The sequence below is a fragment of the Lodderomyces elongisporus genome, chromosome 4, assembly GCF_030384665.1.
Source record: "Lodderomyces elongisporus chromosome 4, complete sequence".
Lineage (NCBI taxonomy): Eukaryota > Fungi > Ascomycota > Pichiomycetes > Serinales > Debaryomycetaceae > Lodderomyces > Lodderomyces elongisporus.
The window spans coordinates 140,908-167,809 of NC_083676.1; the positions used below are offsets into that span (position 1 = coordinate 140,908).

Below are 26,902 nucleotides of genomic sequence, written 5' to 3' on the forward strand. Positions count from 1 at the left end.
ATATGTGTATATGTGTGTGTGCGTGCGTGTTTTTTTTTGGGAGGAGGTGGAGGTCTTCTCGGTGGCGGCGGCGATTTAGTTGAGCCAATTTATATGAAGAGCGAAGAAAAATGACATCATTAGAGATGGCAAAGATGTGGTTACACATATCAGCACAAGACAAACCCAAATTGAGTTAGACTGAGCTGAATGCAGTTTGGATGGATCAGGATCAGATTTGAATAAAATTCTACATACCACATAGAACTAAGTAGAGCACTGTTTAATTAGAAAAGTAGAAGATTGAGAATCAAGATGGAGTTAGTACCTTTTCGTTAACCTATAGTGGATGCGATTAATGTTTTATCTGGTGCATCTTTGCAAAGGTTCTTTTTTTTTTGTGTATGATATATTAACAGCTTTGTCTGTTCATATGAGACTTAGAGGATTGCAAAACTATACTTTACAATTTTTTGGTTTTGACTAATTCTGAACATGCTCTGTTCGAATCTAATTAAAGTCTTCATAATAGTAGTAGAATTTTTTCCTCAATTCTACATATTCTACTCCTACTCTATTACAAGTTATTTAAAGAATCACTCTTTGATTATCTTAAAGGATTGGTTTCTTTAACTTACGAAAATCCTGAATGGCATTGGATTAAATTTGCTTCTCAGTTGGTAGCGCTTCCCTTTAAAAAACTACTGCATATAGTCCATAATTTTTTTTCCTCTCTTAATCCATCAGTTGCGAACAAAGAGAGAGAAGAAGAAAAAAAGAAAAAAAAAAAAAAGAAAAAAAAATCGAAGAGCTAGATGCAAATATAATTTAAATTTTTCAGCTCTCTTCTTTTTCATAGAAACCAAAAAAAAAAAAAAAAGAAAAAAAAATCGAAGAGCTAGATGCAAATATAATTTAAATTTTTCAGCTCTCTTCTTTTTCATAGAAACCAAAAAAAAAAAAGAGAGAGAGAGAAAGAGAGAAAGAAAGAAAGAAGCAGCCTTTCCTCTTCACCAACTCTGTCACATACACACACTCACAACTCTTTTATTTCATCTTGCTTGGTATATATATATATCTATATCTATATTTATATCTATACATAGCAATATTTTGCCACTGTCAGTTTACGAGGATTTTTAAAAAAAATAAGCTAACATAGAAACAGAATGTCAGCAGTATCAGCATCAAAAGCAAAGAGAGAAGCAAAGCGTTTAGAAAGAGAAGCTAAAAAGGCCGCAGATGGAAAGAGCGTCAAAAAGACCAAGAAGCAAGCTGAAAAGGATGCCGCTGAGGAAGTTGTTGAAGGTACTGCAGAACAAATCGCCAAGTTGAAATTGCAAACAGATGAGCATGGATTGTCTGATAGAGTTACTACAGGTGTCTTGGCTTCGTTAGAGACATCGAGAGATATTAAAATTTCGTCATTGTCACTTTTGTTCCATGGTAAGGTTTTGATTCAGGACTCTACATTGGAATTGAATTATGGTCGTAGATATGGTTTATTGGGTGAAAACGGATGTGGTAAGTCTACATTGTTGAAGTCCATTGCAGCAAGAGAGTTTCCAATTCCAGAGCACATTGATGTTTACTTGTTGAATGAGCCAGCTGAACCAACTGAGTTTTCAGCTTTGGAGTATGTTGTTAGAGAAGCCGAACACGAAATGAAAAGATTGGAAGACTTGGTTGAAGATCTCATTGTTAAAGAAGGACCAGAATGTCCTGCTTTGGAAGGTCTCTACGAAAAAATCGATGACATGGATCCATCCACATTCGAATCTAGAGCAGCTGTTATCTTGACCGGTTTGGGTTTCAATGGTGTTACAATCAAAAAGAAGACTAAAGATATGTCTGGTGGTTGGAGAATGCGTGTGGCCCTTGCTAAGGCGTTGTTTGTTAAACCAACTTTGTTGTTGTTGGATGATCCAACGGCGCACTTGGATTTGGCCGCTTGTGTTTGGTTGGAAGAGTACTTGAAGAGATTCGACAGAACCTTGATTTTGGTTTCACACTCTCAAGATTTCCTTAACGGTGTTTGTACCAATATGATTGATATGAGATTGAAAGTTTTGACCATGTACGGTGGTAACTACGATTCATATGTCAAGACCAGAACCGAATTGGAAACCAATCAAATGAAGCAATACGCTAAGCAACAAGAGGAAATTGCCCACATCAAGAAATTTATCGCATCAGCAGGTACTTATGCAAACTTGGTGAAGCAAGCCAAGTCAAGACAAAAGATTTTGGACAAGATGGAGGCCGATGGTTTGATCCAACCGGTTGTGCCAGACCGTGTCTTTTCATTTAGATTCCCTGAGGTTGAGAAATTGCCACCACCAGTGTTGGCATTCGACGATATGTCTTTCTCTTACTCTGGTAAGGACGAAGATAACCTTTACGAACACTTGGACATTGGTATTGATATGGACTCGAGAGTTGCTCTTGTTGGTCCAAATGGTGTGGGAAAATCTACATTGTTGAACTTGTTCCAAGGTAAGTTGACTCCTCAAAAGGGAAGAGTCATTAAGCACACACACATCAAATTGGGTGTTTACTCGCAACACTCTGCTGACCAATTGGACCTTACTAAAACTCCATTAGAGTTTGTTCGTGACAAGTTTGCAAACATTTCACAGGACTACCAATACTGGAGAAGTCAATTGGGTCGTTATGGATTGAGTGGTGAAGCTCAAACAGCACAGATGGCCACTTTGTCAGAAGGTCAAAGATCACGTGTTGTGTTTGGTCTTCTTGCATTGGAAGCACCAAACTTGATCTTATTGGATGAACCTACAAATGGTTTGGACTTGTCGACCATTGATTCCTTGGCAGATGCCATCAATGCATTCAACGGTGGTGTTGTTGTCGTCTCGCACGATTTCAGATTGCTTGACAAAGTTGCCAAGGATATTTTTGTGATTGAGAACAAGACCGCTACTAGATGGAACGGTTCTATCTTGGACTATAAAAAGACATTGGCAGACAAGGTTGTGCTTTAAAATTCTTTGTCTTTTGTTGATTTCTTATTCCTGATTTGTTTTGCTTGGGTTGTAGGTTTAATTATTTTATAGAGTATTCACAATTTGAAAGTATTTAATATTTTTTTTAAAAAAAAAATAAAAAAAAATAAGAGGAAAGTAGTAAAAAAAAAAAAATGAAATATAAAGTAATTATCGATGTAGTGGAAGAAAAAACAAACTCATAGAGCTATAAACTTAAACTTGGGATTCGAAATAGGTAAAAAGAAGGATAGAAACTGTCGTTTTTTTATCTTTGATCGTGGTTTATAGAGAGAGGTAGGAGGTAGAAGAAAAAGAAAAATAAAAAAAAAATTAGAAAAAGAAAATTGTAGATGGATAATAAATTTACAATCTTGAAAAAGAAAAAAAAAAAAGAAAAAAAGAAAATGTGGACGAGTTAAGAATCGAACTCAAGACCTTTTCCATGCTAAGGAAACGCTCTGCCAACTGAGCTACACGCCCGTTTTCTGAAAGATAATATATATGCTTTGTGTAACCGTCTCTAATTACATCACGTGCTTTAGCTCAATGAAAAATATCTAATCTTTATATATATATTGAGTTGATATTTCTTTTTCAAATGGATTACAAACACCAGCAAACTAGTTATTAAACAACAAAGAAGCGATAGAGAAAAGAAACGTACTCTATGTCTATGATGTATGTGCATAATGTGCGAAATAAGACATGTAGTTGTTTGGAGTGTTGCTTTTATTTAAATGAAAATATTCTAACAAAATTTGCATGAATATAAATCAAAAAAAATTTTTGAGTAAAGAATTCATTAAGAGTGTCCATAATTCTGTGTTTCTTCTTTTCAATTTCAGAGAAACTTATAGACCATCCAGTGCTTCTTGATTCAATTAAAATACAAATTGTAATATGTTAATAAGACCAAGATTGTTTCTTTTTTCTTCATTGTAGCCAATCCTTTTGTTGGTGAGGGTAAAAAGATAGCAAACGCTATAATGATTACAAAATTTCTTTATTCTTTTTTTATTATTTATTACTAGTTTATTTTTCTTTTCGAAAAATTTACTTCTCTCCATCTTTTTTTTTATTTTTTCTTGCAATGAAGAAAAGAATAACCAGTACATATTGTGTATGCACACATACACACATAGTTATAGAATTGTTAATGTCCACTTTTAGCTGTTGATTGTAAAGACTGCAGGGAATTGTCTAATTCTTCTCTCCCTCCTCCTTCCTCCTTCTCCTCTTTCTCAATTACCGCTTTTATAATTCTAGCTTATATATGAAATAGCAAGAGACAAAAGGGTATATTGTTGAGTAAACATGAAATTCGGGGAATCACTGGATATGGCTACATTTGCTTGGCCATTGGTAGGTTCCCGAAAGGCCGTCTTACTCATCACACAAGGTTGCTCTCAAAACCCACATGTGAAAACGTTTGATACTAAAGCTATAGTCACACGAAGATTGGCTGTTGTTTTTCCTATTTTTTATTTTTTTAATTTTTTTTTCTTCAGTTTTCCGAATCTTAAATCCGTTTCTTATTGTCATTTTTCCGTTTATGTCTATGTCAGTGTCTACGTCAGTGTCAGTGTCAGTGTCAGTGTCTTTTCATTTTTTTCTTACTACAGAGATAAACTTATTTTTCCAGTAAGGCTAATGTCAGTTGGATAAGGAAGTCAAACCATGCCTACTAAAGTTCATTCGCAACAATATGCAAGTTAGGATAAAGAGGAGGAGGAGGAGGAGGAGGAGGAGGAGGAGGAGGAGGAGGAGGAGGAGGAAAAGAGATTACCAGTATGTTATTTTTTTCAAAGAAGGCCCGATTTGTTTATTGTCTCAATTGCACATTTTCCACATTGTTGAAGGAGGGGCAAAGAATGAGCAAGGGCAAAGACTACAGGCTATGTATGTCAATAGGACATGTTGACGATGAAAAGAATCATCCTATAAGAAACAACAAACAAAATAACTACATTCCAGAAGTAGATTTCAGCCACCAAATCCCCACCTATCCTCTGATCCCCCCCTCCACCCGTATTTCCCACAACGGAAAGTTAATAGCTATTCACCCACTACTAAGCCTCGTCAATTAATAAATATTTTTTTTTTCTTCTGCTCTTTTTTCTTTTCTTCTGTTTTTTTTTTTAACACTGTGAATGCAACGTTTCTTCTTTTCCAAAAAAAAAATGAAAAAAAAAATGAAAAATGAAATTCGGTGAACGAGAGACAATAACAGTAAATCCAATGTTTGGCATTTTTAGTCAATGGATCATTACACTAGCATAAATTTTTTTTTTTTAAATGGTTATGTACTCCTTGCCTTATCATGCTGCAAATTGCCAAGGCTCTTCTTAAGAGGTTAGTCTAATGTTCCGGGAAATCATGAGATAACTATAGACCAGAGCTCGAAGACAATAGATTTGCTTACTTTTTTATTTCTTTATCTTTATCTTTCTTTCTTTGTTTGTGTTCATTTTCCTTTCTTTACCATTCATTTCAATGTTGAGTAATGTACTTGAAATAAATTGTAAGTTGCCAAAACATTTGAAATTTGAAAAAGAAAATAAAGAAAATAAAAAACAACAACAACAACTAATAATATAATTACCTAAAAGAATATAAAAGTAAAAGCTTACTGAAATTTCATCAATGCTAATAAAGCAAAAAAAAAAAAATACAATTAATTTAATTATTTTATAATTCTAAGCCTCTCTGTGGAGAAGTGTGTGCATATACAACAAATGGTAAGAGCAAAGATGACAACATTATTTGATGTTGGTGCTTCACCCAATGCAAAGATCAAGTGACACAAATGTAATGACGAAGAAGAGGATAAATGAAGTACTTTACATTTTTCAAATTTTTTTTTTTTTCATTTTCTTACCCAATACGGAAAATATGCATCTTGACACCTTGTATAATTTCGTCAGTCCCCGAATATTCAAAACAAAATAAAAAAAAGAGAAACCACATAATTAATAACTGCATTTGCCTAATAGAGAAGATACCAATACTTTCGGATAACAAACATTTTTTTTTTCCTTTCTTTCAACCATCTTTATTGATGTCTACAATAGAAAACGTTTTTCAAAGCAGGTACTGTTAATGGTGACTAAGTCGTACTATGTATTGATCTCATTCTGCAAACTAACCTTTGCAATACAGCAATAGAGTAATTTTCTTACTTTTTTATTTTGGTTTTTTTTTGAAACTAAATTAACAAACAATAGTAATAACTAGTCATTTTTCAATGCAATCGGTGTTTGATGATATTTTGATTTAGAAAAGGAAAATAGTAATAAAAAAAAAAAAAGAAAGAAAAAGTAATAATAAGACCAATATGAAGCAAACGGTATATAACAAAACCATTCTGCTCTATTCACTGATTAATTCTTCTTCTTTAGTAATTCCTCTATTTTCATATTCATTCTTTTCTTTTTTCATAAATCAAAAGTTTACAAGACCATCTTTTTACGTCTTTGTTAAGAATAAACAGAAAAACCAACAGCAGTGACAACAAAAAACAACAGTATTTCAACCTTCATTTCGTATACACTCGTTTATTTCCAATTGATACCCTTTACCTTCTTTTCAATAATTTTTTTTTTTTGTTTTGTTTGTTCAAACTTTAAAGTTCAAGATTACAAATTTGTTTTATTCAATTTTTATAATTTTTATTTCAACCCAAAAGCATTGCTTGATACCGTGATTGGAGATAAGGGAATTACCAAAAAAAAATTAACAACAACAACTACAACAACAACAACAACAGCGTTACTACTTACAAATTATATATAAATATACCCAACCTCGTCAACTTGTATTACAAAATATGGCTAGAATATCACACTCAGGAAGAAGGAACCATAAAAACAATACCTTAGAAGAGCAACCTAGGTTTGGCGATGAGTTTGAGATGCCGGTGGAGGCACATTTAGCTCAAGTCGCACACGATCAAAACTATCAAAACTTTTATAACCCATATTTAGAGACACACGAGCCACCACACTATTATCGTCGTGCGCACGACGACAATATCTATTCCTCAACCGAAGCTACACCGCACACGCAAACACAAACACAAACACAAACACAAACACACACACACAGATATCAAGATCCATATCAAGATCCACTTCCCCAGACATATTCTCCAAATAGAACACCCAGATTCAATGCAAAGCTTTACACAGCAGATCCGTCTGTAGAAGGGTTTGAAACATTTCCCTCTGTATACAAGACAAAAGATGAATTGGTAAAAACTGTTGACAGCACAGAAATTGTTTCTTCTAGCTCATTAGAAAACCAACCAATACTACAAAATGAAAAAAGACTCTTTTCTTGGTTATTCTCAAAAAAGGTACCCGAAATACCAGCAGACGAAGAAAGGACCGATTACCCTTGGCATAAAGCCAACCCTTTTTTAAGATTGGGGTTTTGGTGGTTATGGCCAGTACTCAAAAAGGGATACAAAAGAACCTTATTTCCCGAAGACTTGTTCAAACTAACACCAGAGTTAAAAGTCGAGTACATGTATAACCAATGGAACAAGCACTTGACCTCAATTATAAGCAAACACAATGCAAGTAACCCAAAATCCTCAGATTGGCCCAAACATGCAATTCCTTATGCATTGTTCCTCACATTCAAATGGCACTACTTGTTCTCTTGCGTGTGCCTTGCATTGGCATTCACTGTTATCGCATGTTCACCATTGATTACCAGACAATTGATTGATTTTGTTGAGTACAGATATTTCCAAGTATACACCACCTACAACAGGGGAATCTGGTTGACTTTTGTTGCAGTAATTCTCATCTTTGTTAATGGTTTATTATTGAACCATTTCTTTCACAATGCAATGATTTGTGGAGCTCAGGCCAAAGCTATCTTGACAAAGGCCTTATTGATGAAATCATTCAAACTCGACGGTAAAGCACAATACAAGTTTCCACCAGGAAGAGTCACAAGTTTAATGAGTACAGATCTTGCAAGGATCGACTTGGCCATTGGATTCCAACCATTGGTGTTGTGTTTCCCAATCCCAGTAGTCATCTCAATTGCCATTCTTTTGAAAAATATTGGTGTTGCCGCATTATCAGGAATCGGCCTCTTTTTGGTCTCGTTGATTGTTTGCGTGTTACTCACTAAAAAATTGTTCACCACTAGAGAAAAAGTCGTTTGCTTTACCGATGAAAGGGTTTCACTCATGAGAGAAATACTTAATAATCTCAAGATTATCAAATTTTACGCATGGGAAATGGCATACAAGGCAGCAATAGCCAAGGTGCGTAACAAAGAAATGCGCCATTTATTCACAATTAAAGTGTTGCGCAATTTCATTACTGCATATGCATTAACACTTCCAGTGTTGACCTCAATGGTTTCATTCATTACCATGTGGGCAACAAACAATATGAAGTCTCCAGGTGAAGTGTTTAGCTCTTTGTCATTGTATGCTATTCTTGCACAGGCTATCATGTTGCTCCCCATTGCATTAGCCACTGGTGCTGATGCATTGATTGGCTTTCAAAGATGCAATGCGTTCCTTTCTGCAGAAGAGTTTCACGACGAGTTGGCGCAACAGTTGAATGAGAAAAACTACTATTTAAGAGATTCACCAGCAAATAAAGTCACCATCAAAGTCTCCCATGCAGATTTCCATTGGGAGGACAACCATGCTGATGATACATTGTTGGACCCAGAATTATGGGATATTGAAGAAGAAGATATTAAAATTATGAAAGAAGGGTCAATCTATCTGAATCAGAAGCAACAGCAACAGCAACAACAACAACAACAACAAATGCAGACGGAGACGCATAGCCCGTATGGTTTTGAAAGCGACTCAGCATCCTGTTCAACAATTACAAATTCAAATAATAATCAATTCCAAGGATTATCCAACGTCAATCTTACAATAAATCGTGGCGAGTTTGTTATTATCACCGGTGTAATTGGTTCAGGAAAGACTTCGTTGCTTCACGCTTTGGCAGGAATATTGAAAATTACAAACCCATCTAGGGGACAGCTTATTGTGAATGACAAGATCCTTCTTTGCTCATCACCATGGATACAAAATGCCACTGTTCGTGAAAACATTACATTTGGTAAGCCATTTGACATTGCCAAATATAAACAAGTTCTCTTTGCATGTGCGTTGGAAGATGATATTCGTATGCTTCCAGCTGGCGACAGAACTGAGATTGGTGAGCGTGGTATCACCTTGTCCGGTGGCCAAAAGGCTAGAATTAATTTGGCCAGGGCTTGTTACGCCGATGCAGAAATTCTTCTTTTCGATGATGTCATTTCAGCAGTTGATTCTAAGGTGGCTCGTCACATTGTGAGCCATTTATTCAAAGGTTTATTGAAACACAAGACTATAGTGTTGGCAACTCACCAGTTGGGTATTTTGGATTTCGCAGACAAAGTTGTGTTTATAGACAATGGCAGTGTCTATAGTGGTTTGGTTCCACAACTTAAACATGAAAATAACAATTTCCGCAAGTTGCTTGATCACGGAGAAGACAGAGCAGGAGATGCAGAAAATGCAGCATCTACCGACAACCTTTCTGAAGTGACCAATTTACAAAGATTGCCACCGCTTACTGATGGTGCCAGTGCCAGTGCAGGTGCCGGTGCCGGTGCAGGTTTCCATGAAGGTCATCAAAACGATATTAGCGGTAGGACTACGCTTGACGAAGTACGCGCAACAAATTCGATATCTTGGAAAATCTACAAAAAATATATCGAATTGGGCGCAGGAATCTTTGGCAAGTTTGCTGTTCCTCTATTTCTTCTACTTGTTACTATAGCCACCTTTTGCCAAGTTTTCACAAATACATGGTTATCGTTTTGGGTTGAAAAAAAGTTTCCAGACAAGTCAGATCATTTCTACATTACGATTTATGTCGTTTTTGCATTCCTCACCGTCATCTTCACTGGTATTGAATTTAGTATGTTGGCATATATGCAAGATTGCTCTGCAAATTCACTCAATTTGAAGGCAGTCGGTAAAATCTTGCATGCACCAATGTCATTCATGGACACTACACCATTGGGACGTATTCTTAATAGATTTACTAAGGATACCGATTCTCTTGATAATGAGATTGGTGAGCAGATGAGGTTATTTATATTCCCCTTGGCACTCATCATTGGTATCATAATTCTTTGCACTTGTTACTTACCATATTTTGCTGTTGCTGTTCCATTTTTAGCATTTGGATTTTTATTCTTGGCCAACTTTTATCAAGGCTCATCTAGGGAGATCAAGAGATTAGAGGCTACTCAAAGATCATTGGTGTACAACAACTTCAACGAGACATTGACTGGTATGGCGACCATTAAATCGTTTGGTGCCGAGCAAGATTTTATTAGAAAGAATGATTATTTCTTGGACAAAATGAATGAAGCTTATTACTTATCAATTGCTACTCAGCGTTGGCTTTGTGTGCACTTGGACATCATTACTTCGTGCTTTGCCTTGATTATTTGCTTACTTTGTATCACTGAACAATTTAGCATTAGTGCATCATCCACAGGTTTATTGCTCAATTATGTTATGCAATTGGTTGGAGTTTTGTCGCTTACTGTGCGTTCAATGACCTCAGTGGAGAATGAAATGAACTCTGTTGAAAGATTACACGAGTATGCGTTTGATTTGCCCCAAGAGTCTGCATACATCATTGACAAGGCAGCTCCACCACAAGAATGGCCAGCGTCTGGTTATATTACATTCAAGGATGTTCACCTTAGGTACAGATCAAACCTTCCCTTTGTTCTTAAAGGATTAGATGTGAATTTCTACCCTGGTGAGAAAGTCGGTATATGTGGACGAACTGGAGCTGGTAAGTCATCTATTATGTCGGCATTATACAGACTTGTTGAGGTTGAGCAAGGCAAGATTGAGATTGATGGGTTGGACATTTCGCAAATGGGATTGTTTGACTTGCGCTCAAGATTATCGATTATTCCTCAAGATCCGGTGCTTTTCCAAGGAACAATTAGACGTAACTTGGATCCATTTGGCGAATACGACACGTATACTTTGTGGAAAGCTCTTGCAGCTACAGGGTTGATTGAAGAGTCACAAATTCCTTACTTGTCATCTGTCCTGATTTCAGATAATGGTGTTAGCCACAAGTCACTTCATAAATTCCACCTTGATCAGCTTGTTGACGATGATGGACTAAATTTTTCTCTTGGTGAAAAGCAATTAATTGCATTGGCTAGGGCTCTAGTGCGCAATTCCAAGATTCTTGTGCTAGATGAGGCCACCAGCTCTGTTGATTTTGCCACCGATGGTAGGATCCAGGAGTTGATAAATCGAGAATTTAAAAATTGTACAGTGTTGTGTATTGCCCATAGATTGAAAACCATCCTCAACTATGACAGAGTCATTGTTATGGACAAAGGTGCTATTGCTGAAAAGGGAGATCCCTGGAAATTGTATAATGACAATGGTGTGTTTAGGTCAATGTGTGACAAGGCCAACATTCGTGCTGGGGACTTCCCATAAGAAAAAATAAAAAAAACAGGTAAAACTTGTTTTATATGTTATGATTAGATTAAAGTCAAAATTGAGAAAAAAAAAAAGGAGAGAATGGAAAATTTGACAAAATTAGACAACAACTAAGTATAATGATTTGAAAATATTATGATTTTTAATGCTATGATAAAAGTTTTACAATTCAATGTTATGTAATATAGTTTTTTTTGTGGCCCAATGTAATACATTAAGTGATAAGACTTGGGGTTTTCTTTCTTTTATTTTTTCTTTTTTAATTTCTATCCTTTGAATTCTTGTTAGAAAAGTGGGACAACAATGTCTTGATAGTGATTTTGTAGCAACAGCTTATAAAAACAACTTCTTTATTAATTGCAGGTTTAGAGCTTACCATGAGACTCGATCTTATTTATATACATTTTTCCTTTTCTAACCGACTTTACCCCAGCTCTCGCTGTTATCGCTAATATTTAAAACTTTTGGGTTACAAAAATGAGGTTTGAGCATTGTTAAAAAAAAAAAGAATAAATAAAATAAAAAAAAATAAAAAATAAAAAAAAAGAGGAATATTTACACATCGAGCCATCTCTAAGCAAAAAATTACATTGTTTGAGAAGTAAAGGTACACCAAAATGTAATTAAATGGATTGTTAGTATGATCCAACGGAATAGACCGGGTGTAGATGAGAAATACAACTTGTGAAGGCTCTTATGATGATTGTGATGGTCTACTTTGAATCTCACAAATTGGTCCCTTTAAACCGTAATTGACGAGGATCAATGGAGCTGCTAGCATTTCTCAAGACTTTCCCGAGTCCAATTTTACATTTGCTCATCACTACTACTAGTACTACTAGTACTACTACTATTAGACTTATTACCAAATACAATTACACCATTGCAACGGCTTTTTATGCATTGGAAAAAGGAGAGCGCAGAGCAAAGGTTGGGAGAAAACCATACTTGACAAGAGGTAAAGCAAACCGTGACAGCAACGTTTCTCTGAATTTATGACGGCGATTACTTTCTAGCATGTGTCTCATATCCGCGTGCTTTTTCTCTCTTTTTCTTTTTTTCTTTTTCAATACTGTAATGTATTGTACTGTATTGTACTGTATGTGATTTATTTTTTGTTTTGTTGTAATTTTCCCCTTCAGAAAAAGAAAAGAAAATATGACTTTTGTTGTAATTTCTACGTGTCGATGGCTCCCAAGTTGCCTGTGTCCTCGAGAGAGTCATTCAGAATATCTTGCAAATATAGCACAAGCAACATCGTAAAGGAGCTGGTTGTAACACATATAGATACAGACACACAGACACACAGTCACACAGACACACAGACACACAGACACATATTTTGTGGAATGAAGCCGCGGTAATATGAAACTGGCCAATGGGAGGCGTTCAGTTTGAAATAGGTCACTTCCAGGCAACAGAAAAAATAAAAAAATAAAAAAAATAAATGAAAAAAAATTTATTGTACACAAATCTCAGTGAGTTATGCCTTTGCGTCTATTTGCTTCTCTCTCTTTCTCTCTTTCTCTCTCTAATTAAATTTCCCTTAAGGTACTGCCACCAATTGTGCGGAAAGCAAGCTTCCTCTATCATGATATATAAAACAAAAATAGAGTCCATACTTTTTCAACAGAATTCCATTTCTACTGAAATTTTTCAAAATTTTTTCTCTCTTTTTTTCCCTCTTTTTTCCATTTGTTTTTTATATAAACCTATTTATTCAATATCGTTGTTTACAACTTCTATTAATCAACTTATACTCATATAATAACATAATGCCAGCTCCATACGAAAAAGGATCATCAAAGAAAGGTGCTACACTTTTCAAGACCAGATGTTTGCAATGTCACACAACCGAAAAAGGTGGTGCTAACAAGGTTGGTCCAAACTTGCACGGTGTCTTTGGTAGACACTCAGGTCAAGCTGAAGGTTACAGTTACACAGAGGCCAACAAGAAGGCCGGTGTCCTTTGGGATGAACAACACATGTCTGACTACCTTGAAAACCCAAAGAAGTACATTCCAGGTACAAAGATGGCCTTTGCTGGTCTTAAGAAGGCTAAGGACCGTAACGATCTTGTTACCTACTTGAAGGAAGCTACTTCTTAAAGGTGAAGAGCATTTTTACCCCCCCCCCCCCCCTCCAAAAAAAAATGGAACCCCCCCAAAAAAATAAAACAAGCAAAATGTAAGTAGTTTTTTAATATTTTTGATTTTTTTCTTTAATCTTGATTATAGACCAAAAAAATATATATATATATCTTTTTTTTTTCGAATAAGTTGAATGATTGTAGTGTTGACAAAACATGATATGTAATATAAGCTAGATTTAGATACCAGGACTAGGCTAGATATGAATTAAAGAGAAAGACTAGGAGTACGCTACAATTAGTTCGATAGTTTTATGTATTAATACGAGGAAAGTGAGGAGGACAACGAAAGAAGGAGTTAAAGGTGTATAGAAACGTAGTAAAGCTGGCTAGGTAATTGGTGGATATGGTAAACATGATTGTTTACAATTTAACAATTTAGTTGAAGATGCGTCTCGGTATACATTTTTTTTCTTTACTTTCAATCACGTGATACACATATATACACACACACATATATATATATATATATATATATATATAAAGTTTGCAGATCACGAAAAAAAAATTGATTTCTATTCACACAAACTACGAAACTCAAAGTAGAATTGATGATACAAAAACACTGTGGTGGTTGGAAATAAACCTATGTATATATATATTTACACTAAAAATTGATAACGTGGGATTTGATTTGAGTTCAGCCTTTGACTCGAACGCAACATCCAGAGTTTGATAACTGACTTGAACAATCAATTGTTTTTGACAATTGTACTAGAAGTTGTAACGTGTTCTCCACTAAGTTCTCCACTGAGTTCTTCACTGAGTTCTCCACTAAGTTCTTTTTTAGTCGCAACATTTGCACATGGAGCTGCCTTGAGTTCGCCACTGATTAAATCATACAATTTCTTATTGAGAGATTTGACATCTCCCTTAACAGACTCAGCTGCTCTGAGACTCTTTAAAACACTACGCAACTTCTTATCCTCTTCGAAATTACGGCCCGCATCTTTCATTGCAGAAAGAGTCTCACCAACCAACTTTTCAATGCTTCTCGTGCGTTGTCTAGTCTCAGGCTTGAGTGCCGCAATCTGCGGCCTATAATCCAAAATATTAGCTTTTAAAATTAATTTCGTAATGTGGTACCTCTTCTCGCAATCTTCAACATCGATCCAATGCGCAGACTGTAAGATCTTGGTCACCTTCTCCATGAATGCATGATAGTAACCTGGTGTATACAGTTTGGCACTTTTGCTTATATACATATTGTGGATTTCGCCAAACTCAATCAAATTTCTCAAATAGTCTGTCAATTGCCTATAAGAGAATGCATACCTCGTTGTGTAGGATTTCTTGACATGAGTATCATTATAATAATGCAAATCCTTCACCATAATGGAACATATTTTATTCATGTGATCCATAGTGGGCTCAATTCCATTAACCGTAAGTTCAGGGGTCACTAATATACGCAACATTTGCAACACAACATTTGTGCTTGTCTTGCCTTTGTACCGACCGTGTTCGGCTATTTTGTATATAAATGAATCAAAAGACGCTTCATCAATAATGGATGGTATTCTACCTGTCTTGAATTCTCGAACACTCATGTTTGGCAAAAAGTTTTTCAAGATATCTTGCTCTGCCAACTCAGGAAGTAGCAATTTCACTCCTCCCCATTCAATCGAGGCATAATAATACGCTCTAACAAATTCTTTGAAAAGACCAAGATTTATCAATGTTTCAAATACTTGGTTCAACATGAACTTATTGATCGAGCGCATACTTTCAACTGAGTCCTTTCCTGAAACTGAACGTGTCAAATCAATTAGCGGTTCAGCTTCAGTATTAAATTTTCCGCGATGAATCATATGAACCATTGGATTAAATCTCGAAAGATCAGAGTCTTTAATAACGGCACTTGGATTAATATTATCAATGCTGGTAGAATCAGCTTCGGAAGAAGTAAGAATTCCATGCTTCAACGCTTTATTCACTCTCATATCAGTGTGTGCCTTTAACCTTGACTCAACCGATAAACCATCTTTACTTATATATTTCAACATTTTTTCCACATCTGGTGACACAATACGCAAAATGTCAAGTGCACGCTGTGCGTATACATAATGACTTCCACTATGAAGATCTTCACCTGTTCCCGCGTCTCTGCTACAGAAACTATTTAAAAAAGTGGTGAATAAAGGAAAATCGATTTCAATTCTGGACTTGTACCAATTATGAATGTTTTTTTGATTCTTTTTTGCATCTAAATTTGCTTTTGGAGGCGTAGCTGCCTGACGCACTTTGTCAAATACTGCAGTGGCAACTTTAACATGGTTGGCTTCAATTTCTAAAAGCTTTGCTAATCGAACCGCACTGGACAAGTTTTCATCAGCAAGAACTTGACTTCTTTCATGTTCAGCATACTTTTTAACACCCTGCAACAAGATTGTAAATGTTTGTGAGTCTGGGTAGATTTGTTCTAATTCCAACTCGTTTGATCCAAATAATTCGTCAAAAAAGCCCCATGCAATAGCTTGCAGATCATCAAAGTTCCGAACCAAAATACTCAAACAGGCATTGAATATCGAAGTAGCAAAACCTTTATTATCCTTGGCATCCAGAAATTCGCTTCTGTTGCTTTTGAAAATTTCAATCATTTTTTCACAGATTTCCTTTTTGGCCAGCCCCCAAGCTGTAGTTTTAGCCACCCCATTAAACAATTCAAGGTAGGTATATGGATTACATGGTATACCACTGCTCCGACGTTCATGAAATGCCTTGATACCAGCTTTCTGATCCTTTTTAGCAAAATGCCATTCCATGATTGTGTTCATTCCAACAATTGACGATTTCTTGTCACTAATTCTGCAAAGATACGATGCTCGAGCTGGATCCCTATCGAATTTAAGCAAATCCAGAGCGTTATTTGTGATGAAATATGGGTCGCTCAACTGGGTCGAGGTTGTTCCCAATAACGTGAGAGATAATGTACGAGGAACTTGTTTTTTGGTAAGCTCTTTGATTCGTAACAAGTTTTGAAAAATTAGCTTTGATGTCGGGTTGTTAAATTTCATATCGTATGGTTGCAAACGTTGCAAATCGATAATTTTGCCAGAATCATCAAGAAAAGGTATTGAAGAATATTTGGATTGTAAAAACTTAAGCGATTGTGAAAGCAGACGGATCTCTTCAGCTTTGAGTTTAGTTTCGGATATTGCTTTGCTTTTGCCAGAATTTTGACTTGTACCTTGTTTTCGCCTCAAATTTCGCATCAGACTCTGCTCCAGATCCCGATTTAAATTCTGTTTCAAGTTTCGATATGAGCTCAGACTTGAAGCTTTGCCCTTATTACCGCTAAATTTTCCATCCCTATTGGTAAAAATGCCTTTTGCCAGTCTACTCGGCAGTATATGGTCATCTTCAACCGCATCTCTTAACCTCCGACTAAAACTTTTCTTTATCTCATCACTTGCTTGATAATCCAAAGGTTTGGTAAAAGACCTGCCGCTGGTTTTGGGCTTTAGTTTTATGAATGTTTGTCGCATATGTTTTTTTTGGTTGCTAAGAGTTGAGATGAAATGAGATGAAATGAGATGAAATGAGATGAGATGAGATGGAGATGGGGTAGGGTGGAGGGAGAGGTCTATCCTATATGATTTATAATTTCATAATGAATTATAGATCCCTCTATGTATGTATGTATAAATAAATTTATATTGCATTTTCAGACACAAAATTAAATTTTAAGTTAAATAGTTAAAAAAATAAAAAAAAATATACGCAATTTTGATGAATGTCTTTAGGATACTCCGATTTACTCAAATATAACCAATTTACTTGGTTTAATACATTCTTTCTAATTACTTAAACTACCCAGTTCATTTGCATGATTTAAAAAATGGTTACTCTGAAACAACAAAAGAAACCACTGGAGATTGAGGAGACAACTCAAAGAAAACTATGGGGAGATCTTAAGAACACAATTACTTTTCATGTACTGAATGTCAATAGATCCAACATTAAACAAGTAGTTGTCAAACTATTCAAATGCAATATCGATCGAGGTCGTGGTTTGTTTGCGAGGGCAGTCATGAAGGCGCAAATGGAAAACGTTAAAGATACTTCCTCCGTGTATGCTTCTTTGGTTGCAGTTCTTAATTCGAAATTGCCGAAAATTGGTAAGTTATTATGTTCACGACTTCTACTACAATTCAAACTTGCATATATGAAAAACAACTGGCGAGTGTGTCATTCATCATTGGTGTTTATTTGCCATTTGGTATTGCAAGAGGTTATGTCCGAAATCATTCTCCTACAGATTATTCAACTTTTACTAGAACATCACACTGCGGGAGATATCGAGTTAATTGCAGAAGTGTTTAAAATATCCGGTAGCTTTTTGAATAAGGACTCCAATATAGCGACAAATATGATACTCGGTAGGCTTAATGATTTGCTACAGGAAGATGAAGGATTGTCACACAAGTCAAGAAGTACCATTAATTACGTGCTACGATTGGGTCAGAGACAGTTTAAGGGAACTGGTATAGTGGATAATACTTTGGACTTGGTCGAAGACGACGATAAGGAGACACACGAAATATTAATTGATAGTAAATTGAAGTCTCGAGATCATCTTGATTTATTCTATGTTGATCCAGATTTTGCCAAAAATGAAGCCGATTACCAAAGGCAACTTGTTGATATATTGGATGAGAGCAATGAATTTGAGGAAGAACAAGAACAAGAACAAGATCAAGGGCAAGATCAAGAATCAGGAGAAAAAAGACATTCACGGCAATATAAATCTCCACTCGAGCTAGCTAAAGATGTGAAGCAAGGAGTAAAAGTGGTGGATATGTCCCAGTCTGAAATCCTAGAGTTTCAAAAACGAGTATACTTAACAGTAATGTCCTCAATGTCAGCGGACGAGGCAGTCCACAAGCTTTTAAGACTTAAAAAGTCATATTCTAATTCACAACAAAATCACATGGTAAATGAGAAATTCCTTGCTGATATGATCATCAAATGTTGTTCTCAGGAAAAGTCATACTCCAAGTTTTTTGGAATTATTGGAGAAAAGCTTTGTTCGCGAGATGGTCAATGGCATAATAAGTTTGTTGACTTATTTAAAGCGTATTATCTTGAAATTGACAAATTTGAGACTAACTCATTGCGCAATATTGGGAAATTCTTTGGCCATTTGTTTGCTTCAGATGTGATTGCCCTTGAACAAGCTTGGAATGAAATTAAAATAACTGAAGAGGATACTAATCCACCAAGACGTATTTTGCTCAAATTCATTTTTCAAGAAATGGTAGAGGAAATGGGGATTAAGGAGATGCAAAGAAGGCTCATTTTTGACCTGCATGTCAAGAGACATATCAATGGTGTATTCCCTGTTGTTGGAGTTTCATGGAAGGATGCAGATGATATAAGGTTTTCAATTAATTTTTTCACTGCGATTGGTTTGGGTGTTTTGACCGAAGAGATGCGTGAAGTATTGAACAATTTACCAGAGGAAAGAGGCAGAAGCATGAGCAGAAATAGGGACGGGGATAAGAACAGGAACAGTAGTGATGGTAGCAATGGCTATAGTCGAAGTGGATCGTCATCGTACTCAAGAAGCCGTTCTAATTCTAGCACAAGGAGTTTTTCACGAAGTAGGTCAGGTAGTCCCACCGGTCTCAATCCAACAAATGCAGAAAAGGTTGCAGAATCTACAGGTGATATAATAAATAAATTAACTTAAAATAAATTGGATATTACAAACAAAACAGAAGCAGCTAAAATTAGATAATAAAAATACCTTTTTTTTTTTAGAAGTTTCTCACCGGAAGTAGAATAATAAAATGTCGATCCTCTATTCTATTCTTTTTTTTTTTTTGATTCTTTTTCTGATTCTTTTCTCCTCATCTTCTAGCTCATTAGTTGATCCTTGCAACGTTGTAGAATATTTGTGCTGCTGATCCATCATCTAATGCCGACCTCTTGGGTTGAGTTGGGTTGGTGCTGCAATAGTTGTCAGCGCTATAAGAATAACTTATACTTTTAGTATCACCAGTTGATTTAACATAATTGTTGTAAAGACTCAAATCACTCCCGTACCACCCATAACTTCCTTGGGTAAGCTGATCGTATAAGTAAATAAAATTAGCCTGATTCGTAACAGCCTCAGTATATTGAGTAATTCCAGTAATGGTTATCAAGTCTGCAAAACCCGCAAAAAGCAAATGCACATAACAGAGCTGGTTATTCCAAGCGCCATTCGGACTCAAAAACGTTGTAGATTGCAATGTTGCTGAAGCCTTGGCAATGGCTTTTTCCAAGTATGCTTCATCGCCTGTGAACTTGTACAAGTATGAGTATGTCGAGATTGCAACTCCAACAGTATATGTCAATTTTCCTTTGTTTAATTGCCATGTCTGCCTATTAATACCATCATAGTAAAAACCATCAGTTGGATCAGTTAAATGTTCATCCAACCATGTGAGCGAGCTATTTGCAAATGTCAACAATGACTCGTCGCCATTCTGTTCATAAACCTTGACAGCAGCAAGAGCGGCCTCGACAGTCGAGATGGAAGCTACATATGTTTCATCCTTCTGCCATGTAACACCACCAATGGCAGACCACTGTGTTTGAATAAGATGGATCAAGTTCACTGCAGTATTGAGCAACTGCTGATTCTTGGTCAATTCATAAGCTGCCAAAAAGACCCAAACGACTTGTGCATTATCATCGGTATAAATCTCGGACCCACCAGGCAGACTTGTAAACCATCCTGCAGAGTTTTGGAACTTGTATAGACTATTAATTATATCTTCAGTCTTTGCAACATCTCCCGAGTCAACTATGGCTTTTCCTACAACGGCAAGATCCCATACTGCTGCATAACTGAATTCTGACGTACAAGCAGGATCATTCAAATTGAATGCGTCGTACTGAGAGTTCCAAAACAACGACCATGTGGCATTGAGTGCAGATTGGTACGCGCTTTCTGCGTCAAAAGAACGTTTGTATAAGGTAGGTAAAGCAGACGCAATCAGTAAAAAATTGAGCAAAAAAATTAGGAGCGAAAGTTGCATTCTTGACAAAGGGTAAAGTATGTAAAAAAGAACAAAGCTAGAAAAAGAAGGCAACCAGCTAGGGCAAATCAATTCAAGTCAAGTCAAGTCAAGTCGGGTAAAAACAAGTCAATTCAAACTGGCGAAGTTTGTTGTTGCTATTGTCAAAAATTTTTCTTTCTTCAATGCAAATCTACTTGAAGAAGAGAAGGTGGATTAGGACCACATTTTATAAAAAAGGAAAATGGACTTTTGATCGGATCTCAGAATCAGATGCACAGGTTCCAAAAACGAATCACCATAAATAGGAAATTTCAAGAAATTCGAGCTGTGGATGCATAGTTGAAGTAATAGATGTATGCATGCCCTGAGGTTTTATTGTATCAACTCGTTCCTTTTTTTTGTTTTCCCTTTGTTACTTTCTTTCTTTCTTTCTTCCTTATTTATTTATTTGTTTACCTATTGTATATTAGGAAATCAACGATTGCAAAAAGTATAAAGCTAAAAAAAAAATAAAAATAAAAATAAAAAATAAAAAATAAAAAATAAAAAATAAAAAATTGATTAGCGAAGTAGTAGTTTTGATTTTGTGTAATATTTTGAAAGGGGGGGGGGGAAAGGAAAAAGAAAGGAGGGAAAGAAGGAGGGGGGGAGGGAAGGGGGGCAGAATTGAGGGACGCAAAGAAATGAATACGAGAAACATCATCAACTCTTCTTTGTTTTTTTTTTTTTTTTTTGCTTGTTTGTTAGTTTGCAATCTGGTTTTGCATTGATGAGAGGTACCGGAGGACTTTCGAATATCATCAAGATTAATAAAACTACTCGTTGGAGAATGTAGATTTGAAGCAGCTGGTGGGGCAAAAAGATTGAGCCAAAGAGAACATAAAGAAGAAGAAGAAGAAGAAGAAGGAAAAAAAAACAAGAGGAGGGGAAAGGGGGAGGCTGAGAGATGCTCTATAATATGTTTACTTATTTAGGAAGTCTAAGTAGCCACTTTGAAAATATAAGAGAGCTTACAGACATATCCAGTTGAATTTTATGAGCTCTCTTCGCTCTAACTCCTTCTTTTCATATTTTGGCTTATGTTTGCTTAAACCTTCCTTTATTAAAAATTTTTGCTTACGCTGCTTGTCCCCACTAATTTTCCAGCCGACCACGGAGTGTACTAAACACAAGGTAATTAGATACAAAAGTATACATTGGTTTGCAACATAATTTTCAAAACTATTCGTAAGCTGACTAATAATTCGACGCCATATTCGTACTGAAGTAAATACTAGCTTTTCCATCAAAGGAGAGCCACAGATGCCCACGTTGAATATGAAAATGGAATAACAGGATGGGAGGGGGGCAAAGCACAAAGAAAAAGATACCAAAAAAAAATCAAAAAAAAAACAAAAAAAAGAGAGAGGTAAACGAAAGGTGGGAATAAAGGACTTTCCTAAAAAAGTGGCTTTTCATCAAAAGAAAATCCACATTTACTCTACTCTTTTCTTCATTTTCATTTTCATTTTCATTTTCATTTTCAATTTCATTTTCTCGCCAATAGGCATTATACATTATAAAACTCGGACCCAAAAGCCTTGTGCTGTATTCCACAACTCCATGTGCATACAAGACAGAATCCAACAATCTATTTATAAATCTGTAAACAAGCCATGTGGTCTCAAACTTCAACGACGAAGAACGAAATGGCGATGAGGCACTTAATCTGGATAGTCTGCAAAAATAAAGACGAAAATAAAAAGAAATTTTTTATAAAAAAAAGGAAAAAGAAATTCTGAAACGCAGGAAATTGATATGAAGAGAAAGTTCAAGTTCAATATATATAGGAAATCAAAGGATTACGGTACAAGGGCCAATGCCAGTTTGATAAGGAGGAAAAGATAAGAATGTGCGGGTTTTTTTTTCTCCTTCTTTCTTTCTTTCTTTCCTCTATACTATCTATTAATGTAGTTTTGAAAACGCACGATGCAAGTTTAAACGCAAAAAAAAAGAACAATATTGAAAACAACGGTATTTGTAAATGGATGTGGTTCCAGAATTACTAAACGCTAAATTCCTTTGTTTTCACTTTATCATTATTTTTAATATTCTTGTTTTTTTTTCTTGTTCTTCTTACTTCTTTTTTTCTTTTTTTTCTTTTTTTTTTTTTCGTTAGACGTTATGCAAAATGTAATACAAAAGATAGCCGGTTGATCTGATAGCTGAAATTGCAGAAGTCTCATCTTCTATGGTGATAACGCTATCATCAAACTTAAACCACCGGCCTTGACTGTTCTTTGTGTATACAATATAATGCCCAGTGTTGACCAGTCCCAAATGGCAAACAACAGAAAAAAGCTCATATAGAATTGGTTTACTATTGTTATCTGCTTGCTCATTGATTGTGTATTTGTTCATGTCCAAGAATAATGGCACATCTACTACAGCTTCAACTTTGGATGATTTATCGTTGGAAATACTATGATTGAACCGCTTGAGTTGGATAGAAAGAACTGGCGGGGTTGTCTTTAAGCGAAGTGTTCTTGATGCTCCAGATTCTTTAAGACACGATTTGCACGAAATTTTAGTATCCAAGATCTCCTCCCTGGTGAATGAGTCAAGACATCCGCCCACTGTGATCGAGTTGGAGTTTTCCTTTTCCAGAGTAAGCTCTAGAGACATTTCAAATGTAGGTGGATCAACAGTAATATTCTCTGCACCACATTCACACCTGACACAACTCTGCAATTCAAATCCAAAGCAAATATGACTGATACACGAGCAAACTTTTTCTACAGAAGAGATTCTGGCGTGATCCAGGTGAAACTCATTCAAAAGAAACTGCCAAAACTCGTGTGCATCTTGTTCTTGAAAACCAGCAAGTGACTTTTGCTTATACCAGGCTGTCGCAAGGAGGTATGTCATCCCGTATCCTTCAGTATTCTGCATAGTGAAGAAATCTTTAAAGATCTTATCTATGCTGCATGTAATACACGCGTTTCCTTCATGAAGTGAACCTTGAACTTCTTGATCATGTAGAAGCTTACAGTTGAAATAGTGGTTGTCGTTATTGAAGAACTGGGTTCTGATTATTGGGTTATGGATAAATGTTTGAAGAATAGAACTCATAAAACACGTTGATCCCAAATTAACGAACCCCTTGAGACCCATGGTGGCCAACATATTAGGGTTGATAAAATTTTGGTTGCTTCTGTTCTCTTTCACTCCATTTTCTTCTGAGCCTTTTCCAATCTCTTGTTTTAGATCAACATCATTTTTGTCATCTGCCTTTTCCTCTATACTTTGTAGTGAATGCACTCCCATTACCTCGCATCGGATATCATTTAATCTTTTGCTGTTGACATACCCATCGCATTTGAGACAATAAAGTAAACCGAGTTTTGAGTCAATAGCAAACATGTGCAGCAGCTCATTATAATGACCATGCGAATGTTGACTACAGCTCACTTGAGGGCATTGTAGACAGATCAACACTTCCTGAAACTGAGAGTTGCCGCAGTCTGTGCATTTCAAGGCCAGGAGTTGCTTTCTTTGTAGCTCCGCGCGATCAATCACATCTCCACCACCATTTCTGGCTTTATACGTATAAGTATCCTTTATTGGCTGGGATATGAGTACTGCTTGTCGATAAGTTTCAAAAACGGTATCTTTGGCACGCGATTGCAAGACTTTGTCTAGATGCGCACACGAACTTAAAGATCCATAATTATCGAGCACAAGAGGCGAATGCAAAATATGTAGGGGATGATCATAATGGTTGTTGTTGTTGCTGCTGCTGCTGCTGCTACTACTACTGTTGCCATTGCTATGACTGTCGTGTGGAGAACAGTTAGTCTTTGTATTGGAAACAACTCCATTAAGTGTGCCATGTTTTAGCAGTGTGCTCTCAATGGTTGCAGTTTGGGATGTGGTGGTCAGTGATGAGGACATGACTAAAAATGCAGTGTAAAGTTTGATCAAATATAGTGAGGATTTAACCGGAGAAGAATGGATGGATATGAATGAGTAATGAATAGAATGCAAAGACAGAAAAAAAAAAACAGATTTAAAAACAATAGATAAAAAGCAAATAGTAAAAATAACGCTTGTAACCAGTTGTATAGTTGTAATGTGAAAATGACAAGATGTAAAAACTCGAGGGTACCTGGTTTGTAAAAGACTCACTTGTGCAACTCTAATGTTTAGTTTGATCTGTTTTTTTTTTTTTGTCCCTGTAACATAAGTCTCAACTCTAGATCCGTTTTTATTTTTTATTTTAAATTTATTTTATTTTTATTCTCTCTTTAATATTTTGCTATTTTATGTCCGAAATTTCTTTTTTTTTTTTTTTTTTTTTTTTTGCAATTTTTAATTTTATTTCTTTGGGTGCTGCTGATGCTGATGTTGCCAACCAATATTCAGTCCAATTATCTAGAATTTGCAGCCATTCTTTAGAGTCGGTTAACTTGGGATGCTTCAAAATAGTAAAAACTGGTAAAATAGGTTTTGTAACTTGATCTTTTAGTTACAATGGAATTACATGTAATTTGTCTCTATCAAGGATGTCCTGATACATGCTTGTCCTTGTCTTTTCTCTTGCCTTTTTTCTTCATTTCTTCTGTTTATCTACTCATTCATTTGTTTTTATTGGCTAATAGTCAACAGAGTAGACAGTATACTATTTCGATTATAAATTAACTTGTTTAACCATATTGCTACTTGAATTAAATTCTAAAAATTCTACGTTTATGTATTGCAGTATTACAAAGCAAAGTAGGTTCAAGTTGTTGCTTGCATTTATAAATGGTAAATTAAATGTCAGAAATTGTTGGTACATTTCGACACGGTCGAAAATGAATCTGTATAGAAAATGAGATGAAACAAGGAGAAGATTTGAGAGTGGTGGTACGATAATTGGCGCTCTCGATAATGTAATTTTGCAATGGTTCATCATTAAGCATGGGGACATCAAAGTGCCATTTGTATCCATCCACCCCTTTATTTTTCATAAAAGAATAGCCAAGTCTGCTAATCAATGATGCAACTTTTTTCTTTTTCTTTTTTTTTTTCTTTCTTTTTCTTTTCGGTTTTACGTTTTCAGATTTCGTTGTAAATTGTAAACAAAATTAATATAATGGGGGGGGGGGGGTGGAAAGCAAATGTATGCTACCATTTGCAGCAATCTAATCATAAAAATCGTCGTCGTCGTCATCATCATCATTATCATTATAATCGTCGTCATTCCTAACTGATTTCTTTGCAAATCTCAATTTTCTAGCCTCTTGTGCATCTTCATCTTCGTTATTAATCACCAAGCGCTGGTCATTATCCTTAACAGCTCCAACATTTACTAGTACTTGTTCTAGATCCTGCAACGTAGTAGCATTTCCACCCAATTGAGTAAGTGTAATGTACTGTTTTAGCACATTGGAATTGTGGTAAACAATCAAAGTGGGACAGTTGGACTCGGGATAATTTTCAATGCATCGTTGCGCAGGAATGTCACAGAATTTCAATTCGGGAAACTTTATAGCCAATTGCGTCATTAGCGAGCCCAACAATCTGCTTTGCAAACTCGACTGTAATGACAAATGTACTACAACATACGTGTCTTTGGACGCTTTCGTCACTTCATCTTCATACTCGCTCTTGCTCACCGGCAAAACCAGACCAAATTTCTTCTTTGCAGTCAACTCCTTGAGCTCATTGAGTCTTTTCTGTTTGTAGAAATTAAGGAATTCTTCGTCCTCTTGATCCTCTAATTCGTCAAGCTCATCCAAATCCTTGTTCTCCAATCTATTTTCGTGTTGCTTACGCACTGCATCCTCTAATGCTTCTTCAAGTTGTGCAGATGGAGAGGGCGGCTTTTCTGGAATAACCCCGTGGGCCCGCAAGATATCATTCCACTCTGTATCTTCATCGGGATTCACCTCAACAGGTATTTTCATATTGGGGTCCATCTTTTTCGTTCGGGAATATTTTTTATCCTTGTGTGTTTAATTGAGGTTGTGTTGGGGGTTTAAGATGGTAACAAATGGTTATAGAAGGTTCGCGATGAAAATTCGGAATCTTTAAAGTCAAGCCAAAAAAAAAAAAAAAAAAAAAATTAAGTTGAATTATGATTTTCAATTCCGAAAACACGTGACAATACTGAATTAACATAATAATTTAGCTTAGCCCCACAATAACGACGACGACAACAACGACAACAACAACGACAACAACTACAACGAGTGAGATTGGGGCCGAGCTTAAG

At 35.9% G+C, this 26,902-nt stretch overlaps 8 protein-coding genes and 1 non-coding gene across 9 annotated transcripts; 4 read left to right on the top strand and 5 right to left on the bottom strand. All coding sequences in view use genetic code 12, as the record gives it.

Annotated features, from left to right (window-relative positions):
- Nucleotides 1–1,148: 1,148 nt before the first annotated feature.
- ARB1 (ABC transporter ATP-binding protein arb1) lies at nucleotides 1,149–2,981 on the top strand (the record flags this gene model as incomplete). Its single annotated transcript, XM_001525748.2, has 1 exon — nucleotides 1,149–2,981. The coding sequence occupies one exon, from the start codon at nucleotides 1,149–1,151 to the stop codon at nucleotides 2,979–2,981; it is 1,833 nt and encodes a 610-aa protein (XP_001525798.1).
- Nucleotides 2,982–3,391: 410 nt separating this feature from the next.
- PVL30_003204 lies at nucleotides 3,392–3,464 on the bottom strand. Its single transcript has one exon. It is a non-coding gene; the product is annotated as a tRNA-Ala (tRNA).
- A 3,346-nt stretch (nucleotides 3,465–6,810) lies between these two features.
- On the top strand, nucleotides 6,811–11,499 carry PVL30_003205 (uncharacterized protein; the record flags this gene model as incomplete). The annotated part of the gene is made up of 1 exon (XM_001525749.2): nucleotides 6,811–11,499. The coding sequence occupies one exon, from the start codon at nucleotides 6,811–6,813 to the stop codon at nucleotides 11,497–11,499; it is 4,689 nt and encodes a 1,562-aa protein (XP_001525799.2).
- Nucleotides 11,500–13,277: 1,778 nt separating this feature from the next.
- On the top strand, nucleotides 13,278–13,610 carry CYC1 (iso-1-cytochrome c; the record flags this gene model as incomplete). The annotated part of the gene is made up of 1 exon (XM_001525750.1): nucleotides 13,278–13,610. The coding sequence occupies one exon, from the start codon at nucleotides 13,278–13,280 to the stop codon at nucleotides 13,608–13,610; it is 333 nt and encodes a 110-aa protein (XP_001525800.1).
- Nucleotides 13,611–14,343: 733 nt separating this feature from the next.
- Nucleotides 14,344–17,139, bottom strand: PVL30_003207 (uncharacterized protein; the record flags this gene model as incomplete). Its single annotated transcript, XM_001525751.2, has 1 exon — nucleotides 14,344–17,139. The coding sequence occupies one exon, from the start codon at nucleotides 17,137–17,139 to the stop codon at nucleotides 14,344–14,346; it is 2,796 nt and encodes a 931-aa protein (XP_001525801.2).
- A 353-nt stretch (nucleotides 17,140–17,492) lies between these two features.
- Nucleotides 17,493–19,346, top strand: CWC22 (pre-mRNA-splicing factor cwc22; the record flags this gene model as incomplete). The annotated part of the gene is made up of 1 exon (XM_001525752.2): nucleotides 17,493–19,346. The coding sequence occupies one exon, from the start codon at nucleotides 17,493–17,495 to the stop codon at nucleotides 19,344–19,346; it is 1,854 nt and encodes a 617-aa protein (XP_001525802.2).
- A 175-nt stretch (nucleotides 19,347–19,521) lies between these two features.
- On the bottom strand, nucleotides 19,522–20,682 carry PVL30_003209 (uncharacterized protein; the record flags this gene model as incomplete). The annotated part of the gene is made up of 1 exon (XM_001525753.2): nucleotides 19,522–20,682. One exon carries the CDS (start codon nucleotides 20,680–20,682, stop codon nucleotides 19,522–19,524), a length of 1,161 nt encoding a protein of 386 aa, XP_001525803.2.
- Nucleotides 20,683–22,818: 2,136 nt separating this feature from the next.
- PVL30_003210 (uncharacterized protein) lies at nucleotides 22,819–24,597 on the bottom strand (the record flags this gene model as incomplete). The annotated part of the gene is made up of 1 exon (XM_001525754.2): nucleotides 22,819–24,597. The coding sequence occupies one exon, from the start codon at nucleotides 24,595–24,597 to the stop codon at nucleotides 22,819–22,821; it is 1,779 nt and encodes a 592-aa protein (XP_001525804.2).
- Nucleotides 24,598–25,829: 1,232 nt separating this feature from the next.
- On the bottom strand, nucleotides 25,830–26,606 carry PLP2 (Proteolipid protein 2; the record flags this gene model as incomplete). The annotated part of the gene is made up of 1 exon (XM_001525755.2): nucleotides 25,830–26,606. One exon carries the CDS (start codon nucleotides 26,604–26,606, stop codon nucleotides 25,830–25,832), a length of 777 nt encoding a protein of 258 aa, XP_001525805.2.
- Nucleotides 26,607–26,902: the final 296 nt, after the last annotated feature.